Here is a 7,681-nt window from a genome sequence, read left to right as displayed (position 1 = left end):
TATTCTTCCAAATCTATAAAGAGCTCTTTCCTGTCCCTTTTGGGAGACCACATGTGCTTGAGTGGTAGGCGCGCTGGGTTCCCACACAGACTGGAGTTCAAAGCCTGATCCTCTTTTTTTTTTTTTTCCCGCTTTTATTTATTTTTAAATTTATTATTTTTAAAAAGCCTGGCTCCTCTTCACCCCCCTCTGTTTTTTTCAACAAATACTAATTTGGATCTTCCTTGGTGCCAGTGTTTGAAATGCTGGGAACACAGTGTCCCTGCCCTCGGGGAACTTGGGGGGCCTACCCAGTGGGGACAGAGAGTAGCAAGTAAAGGAATGCAGGGAGTTTACGATAATGACGGTGCTATTGAGGAAAGAAAGTGACCACTGGGTGTGTGTCCTTGCTAGTCTAGACAGGGCGGTCAGGGCGGCTTCTTCTTGGAGCGACGTTTGAGTTGAGACCTGAACTGTGATGAAGCATGGGGTGGGGGAGTGTGTCAGGTAGAGACAGGATGCAAGGTAGGAAGAAGTTTGTAATGTTGGTGGACAGAAAGAGGTCACAGAGTGGAGCAGGGTCAGGGGAGGGAGAGAAGTAGGATATGGGTCAGAGGAGTCAGCAAGGCCTGAGGCCTTCAGGCGGATTTTATAAATACCAGGAGAAGTCCTGCGGGAGGGCTGTAAGAGGGCAGCGGCTGGCTGCCGTGGGTCCTGGTGAAGGAGGTATGGTCGGGGGCAGTAGAGAGCCAGGGAGGAGGTGGTCGTAGGTCAAGATGAGAAGCGTGGTGTCACTGCAACTGGCCAAAGGGCTTAACGCCTCTGACCCTGTTTCCCTGGCTGTTAAATGGGAATAGTAACTACTTTGTTGGATTCTTGTGAGGAATAAAGGGAAAAAACACGTAAAGCCATTGTTACACTGCCTGGCACACGTTAGAATCTGGTAATGGTTATTGCTCTTGGCCTCTTGATCTGTTCTCTGTTACTGGGTAAACTTGAAAGTTAAATAAAACTTGGAAACCTTTGGAGTTTTACAATTTTCTAAAATTTTCACCCTCTAAAAGTAGGAAAGAGGAGAGAGGGTCCTGGGTCACAGGATCCTGGCTGTCCCAGCACAAAAGACAGTGGGGTTGGGGAGGACAGAGCCAGGATGGGGCGTGCCTATGGGAGACGGGGCGTGCCTATGGGAGACGGGGCGCTGCGGCCCCTCCACACAGGCGAGTTCTCGCCCAGCACCAGGGAGGGGATGTTGAAGCCCCTGGTTGGGTTTATCAGTTCACATCTGAAACTTGTGTACAGTGGCTCCCCCGCTTCCTGCTCAGAGCCCCCTCTTTCTCTGCTGCTGCTTCTGGCGCTGAGCCCTCCAGCCCTAGTGCAGCCCCCTAACCTCCCCTGTCTCATCTCCACCCAAGCCCAAGTCAGCCTCGGCTAGATTTGGGGAACCACTGGTCACCCTCTTTGGAAAGTCAGCACAGAGCCTTCTCTGTGCCCCTCTGCCCATTTGTTGTCACCTCTTCTGCTGGGTCTGCTGGGCACACAACTCTGCAGCCCACAGGGTGCTGAGAGGCACGAGGTGGAATCCCAACCCTCTGGGTCTGGGGCCCACTCCAAACACGAGGTCAAAAGCGCTCTGAGAGAGAAGTGTGAGCAGGTGTGGGCTCAGGACACATGTCTCCTCCATAGAAGGGGAGGGGGCTGTCTTAACTCAGACAACACCCCAGGGCCCCAGTTCTGCCCCGGGGAAGTTGCTCACCACCCTCTGGGATTTGGGGAGAGAGCTCCTCTGCTATCCTGACCCAGCCTTCCCCCTTTCCCCTTATGCAGAGGCCCTGGAGGTAACTCAACTCTTGGCTGTGCTGCTAGTGATAATAATAAGAATAAAGATAGGTAGCATGCACAGAGCACTTGGGACGTGCCGGGTACTGTTCTAAGGGCTTTCCACTCATTATCTTATTTAACCTTGACGTAACTCTGAGATGGGCATTAAACCCACTTCCTAGATAAGGTGAACTCAGATCTGGCTGATAGCAGCCTTTAGGTTCTTTCTGCTTCTCTAGTTTTCTACCCCCTTAACATCCTTCTTGGGGACCTCTGGCCGTCGGCATCCTTCCTTCTCAGCGTCCCTCTCCCCACCAGCCCCTTCTCCGTCCCCCAACTGCCCAGGCCCCGCCTCCACCTGCCAGAAAAGCACTTCCCTCTTCCTGACTCACTCCGATAGGAGGCCCAGACCCCTTTCTCCTTGACCGTCTTTAATCTGGCACTTGGAGTCCCCAGAGCTGGCCCTGAAGGTCACCCCCACTTCCTGGGGCTCTTTCTTCTGCTTCCCCCACAGTGGGGGACTCCGTCCTGGTCTGCTTTCTTTCCACTGTGGTCTCATCACGGGGCAGCACCCAAGACCCTGCCTTCAGTGTAACCAGAAGTCTCTGTGGTCTCCAGGAGCCTTGTGGACCCTGGTCAGGTGCACTGCTGCCCTTGCCCCCATCCCCCGCTTCGCTCTGTGTTCAGCAGCCACCAGGTCAGCTCCATTCTTCTGCAACGTTCTGCCCCTGTGACCTTCCCTCTCTGGCCTCAAGCCTCACGCTTTCTTACTGAGACCAACTCAGCAGCCTCCTGACAGAGCCCCCTGCCTCTCAGGGACCCACCTTTGACCCAGCACCCACCCCGAGGCCAGGCCATTGTTCAGCTTACAGCTCTGACCTCACCACTGCCCTGCCTGCAACTCTTCACGGGCCCCTGTAGTCAGTCTTTAACTTGGCTGTTCAGGTGCCAACATCAGTACAGTGTTTTTGGTTGTGTGTCCCCAGTGCACATTCACTCATCTAATAATTCTATACATCTTGTGGCAGCCAGCCTTCAAGATGGACCCTGATTATTCTCACCCCCTGGAATGCACACTCTCGTGTGGTTCCTTTCCACACTGGGGAGCCACTAGGATGCTGTGGAGACGATGGAGTGTTACTTCTGAGGCTAGGTCATAAAAGAAATTGCAGCGTCCACCTGGTGCTCTCCGATCATTAGCTCTGGGGGAAGCCAGCTGCCATGTTGCAAGGACACTCAAGCAGCCCTGTGGAGGGGCCCGTGTGGTGAGGAGCTGAGACCTCCTGCCAACAGCCAGCACTAACTTGCCAGTCTTGTGAGTGAGTCATCTTGGAAGCTGATCCTCCAGTCTCAGTCAGGTCTTCAAATGACTGTAGCATGGCTATACATCCTGACTGCACTCTCATGAGAGACTCTGGGCCAGAACTAACCCGCTAAGCTGCACCCAGATTCCTGACCCTCAGAAACTGAGTGAGATGATAACTGTTCTTCGCTTTAAATTGCTCAGTTTTGGAGCGATCATTTTACAGCAGTAGATCACTAACACACATTGACCACTGTACAAGTCTATTATGCACATGATAAAACACATCCCCAAGTAGAAATCTAAAGAAAAGGGATAAAAATATATATAAAGTGTTTGGTTTTGTTTTTTGGTTTTGTTTTTTTTTTGCCACGCCACACAGCTCGAGGGACTTTAGCTCCCCACCAGGGATTGAACCCGGGCCCTCAGCAGTGAAAGCCCAGAGTCCTAACCACTGGACCTCCAGGGGATTCCCTAAATAAAGTTATAATGTTTTCTTGCCACACCCTCTTTTTTTTTTTTTTTTCCCCACAGTGCTTGGGTTTTATTTAACATCACTTCCGTGACCAAGAGCCAGCCTGGAATCCACAGTCAGGATGGAGCCGCATGGGCCACAGTGCACCAGGACCCGCGTCCTCCCAGCCTGCCCTGCACTCACAGGTTTTAGAGCCCTTGTAAAATGAGCTCCTATAAGCAGCTGCTTCTCGTGGAAACTCAGACACCGGTGGGTGGTTCAGGGTGGGCGGGTCAGGGTGGGCTCCTCATTGCTGGTCTTCTTTTATTTCAGTCTAAGCTTGTTCCAAATCCTCTCCAGGGCCACTTTTCCCATGAAGAAGGTGATGGCAAAATTACGCTTGTACCAGTCCCTGTTACAATACATGTGCTTCCGAAAATGTTTACTTAAAAATTCCTTGTAAAAGTCAGCCATTTCGGGCTTCCCTGGTGGCGCAGTGGTTGGGAGTCCGCCTGCCGGTGCGGGGGACACGGGTTCGTGTCCCGGTCCAGGAGGATCCCACATACCGCGGAGCGGCTGGGCCCGTGAGTCATGGCCGCTGAGCCCGCGCGTCCGGAGCCTGTGCTCCGCAACGGGAGAGGCCACAGCAGTGAGAGGCCCGCGTACCGCAAAAAAAAAAAAAAAAAGTCAGCCATTTCTTCTGCATTCAATGTTGCTTTTTGACCTGATTCAGCTCTCAGTTCCAGGCCTTTGGCTTTTAGTCTTGAGTCAATAAATTCTTCTTTTTCCTAAAAGAAGACAGCTATCAGAACTCCCTTTCTTCGTCTTTTTGTTTTTCCTTGGCTAGGACACAGCTCTCAGTGCTCTGGAGAAGTCTGGATGTGGATTTCCTGAGAAGTGGCCCATCTCAAAGCCTTTAGAAAAGTCAAATTCTGGTTTGCCCAGAACTGTTGGTTCCATTCTTGTGTTTCTTGTCTTAATTCTCTTAACTTTTGTTCCAATGGTGATTCATTTTCAGGGATGTAAAAGTGAACAGGTTGAAGGTTGGAATATTTATCTGGGGGTCCTATCCAATCATGGCAAGATTTTCTTGGAGGGCAGAATCTTGAGACCTGCTAGTGTTGGAGGGTTTCCTGCAGAGGGGGGATGGCCGTGGCTCACCGTGGGGACAAGGACACTGGCAGCAGAAGTTCTGGGAAGCATTCCTTGCCGCCTCTTGCCACCTTCTTAATGGATGATCTTGTGATACCCCTGGGGCACATGCTCCCCCAGTTTGGAGACCTCTGTGCTTCTGAATGACATTCAAGATGCCTCACCCTGAGACTGAAGGCCCTCCTCAGGGTGGCCCAAGCTACAACTCTGGACATTTCTCCCACTCTTTCCAGGGTCACTTGCTTATTACAGCTGATAAAAATCCTTCCTGTTCTTTCAGGCCAGCGTCACAGACCTCCCCTAGGGAGTCTGGTGGTGGGATTCCCAGGTTTGGAGCCTGGCCTCTCTGAATTGCTCTCTGCACGTGCTCCATATCCCAAGGTGAAGTGTACTCAGAGGGGACAGCGTCGCTTTGCATGAAGAGGCAGAGTTCTAAAAGTGGCCCCCAAGATTCCATACTGTCCTCCCCAGCACCTGCGGACATGCTGAGATATCTCTCTCACAATTGTTATGTTATGGGGAGTGACCCTTACCTATGGCCATACACACTGTACAGGGGGCTGGCTTGTCAACCCGGTGTGTCGTGTTGTTTGTCTGGCTTTCTTCATAGCGTCTCATCACTTCTGACTCCTGTTCTTGAGTTGTTGTGTATGTCATGTACACAGCTGACCTTAGGACAGGAAGATTCTCCAGGTGGGTCTAATCGAATCCCAGGAGCCCCTTTGAAAGCACAGGGGGAGTCAGAGAGATCTGCACCTTGAGGAAGATTCCAGGCACTGTTGCTGACTTTGCAGATGGAGGGGCCATGCGATGAGGAAGGCAGGTGGCCTCGAGGAACAGAGGGTGGCCCCCAGACGACAGCCAGCAAGGAGATGGGGACCTCAATCCTACGGCTGCAAGGAACTGGGTTCTGTCATCAACCTGAAGGAGCTTGGGAGCAGATTCTTCTCCTTTGCCTCCAAAAATGAATACAGTCCTGCCAGCACCTTAATCTCAGCTTTGTCAGACCCTGAGCAGAGAAGCCAGCTTGGACTTCTGCCCTACGGAGCTATGAGCTAATAAATCGGTGTCATTTCAAGCCACTAGGTTTGGGTTGCATTGTTACTCTGCAATAGAAAATGAATACATGAGGCTGTGTCCCTGAAGACCTTGCATAATTCAAGGTATACATTCTTTTTTGTTTTTTGGCCTCGCTGCGCAGCTTGTGGGTTCCCTGACCAGGGATCGAACCCAGGACCCCTGCTGTGGAAGTGCGGAGTCCTAACCACTGGACCGCCAGGGAAATCCCAAGGTATATATTCTTAAAGGGATAAATGGAAAGAGTTCTCAGGGTGCATATATCTACCGCCATGTGTTGTTGTTTTGTTTTTAGCTACTTTTTAGTTTCTCAGGATTATCTCTGGTATCGTACAGGTGGCTTGTAAGTCAGCCACCGGGTGTATCGTGTTGTTTGTCTGGCTTTCTTCACAGTGTTTTATCACCTCTGACTCTCACCCTGAACTTGTTGGCTTTGGCGTATTTTTCGGCACTGGTCCAAGTACTGCTCCCTAAGCAATGGGTTTGGGAATATGGTTATAGGGTAGAACCAGCTTGCAGGAACATCTTATTCCTGTATAAGATGCAAACAGAAGAATGCACAGATCTTAAGTGTACAGCTTTCAGCAGTTTTACAAACTGAACACAGCCTAGCAACTGGCATCCAGTTCAAGAAGTAGAACATTTCCATCGCCCAGAAGCTCCCTTCCAATCACCACTCTTGTAAGGGTGACCATTATTCTGACCGAAACATCGTAGGTTTGTTTGCCTGAATAAACCGGATCGTAAGCGATAATATCAGAGAAGGCCAAATTAACAGCCCAACAGTCACCAAAATTACTGGCCACAGTCCCAGTGCATGCAAACAACGTGGGGCTTTTCAAGACACGGATAAAGGAGATGGAGCCAGGGCTTCTTATTTTATGCAAGGGACGTGTTCCTGAATATCTCATGTAATGTAAACTCTCCTAACTCAGGTCTAGTTTTCTCACTGAAATAACTGTAACCTAGGATTCCCGTGACTTCACATTTGGTCCTAAAGTGAGACTTATTAACGTCTTTAACATTGCCCAATTTCTAATTTAGCATAATTCCAATCCAGACACTCCTCTGAACACAACACTCCCTGAACTCTCCCTGGGGCTGTGAGGGACCACTTTTAGCATTTCTGGGACCCCGGGGCCCAGCTATGGTGACGGGACGGGACCCTGGTTCTGGGGGCAGCACACAGGTCCTGAAGTCCGGCTGCCCACATCCCAGCCCTCCCTCTGCTGTTCCTTGCAGTGTGACTCTGGGTAAGGTCTTACCATTCAGGGTCTCGGTTTTCTCATCTGCGAATCGAATAGGGATGTGCTCGGGGGGCTCATGAGAGGAGGTAATGAAGGAAAAGCACACAGGAATTACTGGAGGTTTTTTGGCACCAATCCCGGCTGAGTGGGAAAAGCCTGTCCTCCTGCCTCTCCCCGCACCGCCTCCTACGCAGCTGGGAGGACTTTACTCCCCCCGGAGAGCAAAGCCATTCAGCCGCAGGCTGGGGTGTCTGGCGGCTGAGCCCCAGTGAAGCCGGGCCCAGGCTCAGATGCCAGGGTCACAGGCCTGGATTGGGCAAGAGCAGAGATCGGCCCCTCTGATCCCGGTCAGGGATATTTGGAGACACCACCAATTCTGGGAAATTCAGAGGCAGGAAGTGAAAGGGGGGAGGGGCAGAGGGGAAACGGCAAACTGCACCCTGGCCCCTCCTGGCCTGGCCCCCTCCCAAACGGTGCCATGAGTGAGGTGACCGCATACAAGGAATGGGGACAGACCGGGGAGACTCCCCACCCCTGGGAAGAAAAGAAGAGGCAACCCATCCCCCTCTCCCAGCCCCACACCCCAGAGTTCCAAATCCAGTTCTACCTCTGTTTACGTCCAAAGTCCCAGGCACTGGAGATGCCAGGTTT

The 7,681-nt window shown here is 51.7% G+C and overlaps 1 protein-coding gene across 1 annotated transcript; it reads right to left on the bottom strand.

Moving 5' to 3' along the window:
• Window positions 1-4,195: 4,195 nt before the first annotated feature.
• On the bottom strand, window positions 4,196-4,921 carry LOC113632897 (apoptogenic protein 1, mitochondrial-like; the record flags this gene model as incomplete). Its single annotated transcript, XM_027130616.1, has 3 exons — window positions 4,871-4,921; window positions 4,469-4,666; window positions 4,196-4,342 (listed from the first exon to the last, which is right to left on the bottom strand). Coding segments are annotated over exons 1-3 (396 nt in total), but the record flags the coding sequence as incomplete, so codon positions are not given.
• Window positions 4,922-7,681: the final 2,760 nt, after the last annotated feature.

Source organism: Aethalodelphis obliquidens, unplaced genomic scaffold, assembly GCF_003676395.1.
Source record: "Aethalodelphis obliquidens isolate GAN/ISIS:26980383/991018 unplaced genomic scaffold, ASM367639v1 scaffold38, whole genome shotgun sequence".
Taxonomy (NCBI): Eukaryota; Metazoa; Chordata; class Mammalia; order Artiodactyla; family Delphinidae; genus Aethalodelphis; species Aethalodelphis obliquidens.
This window is presented reverse-complemented; position numbering and strand designations above follow the sequence as displayed.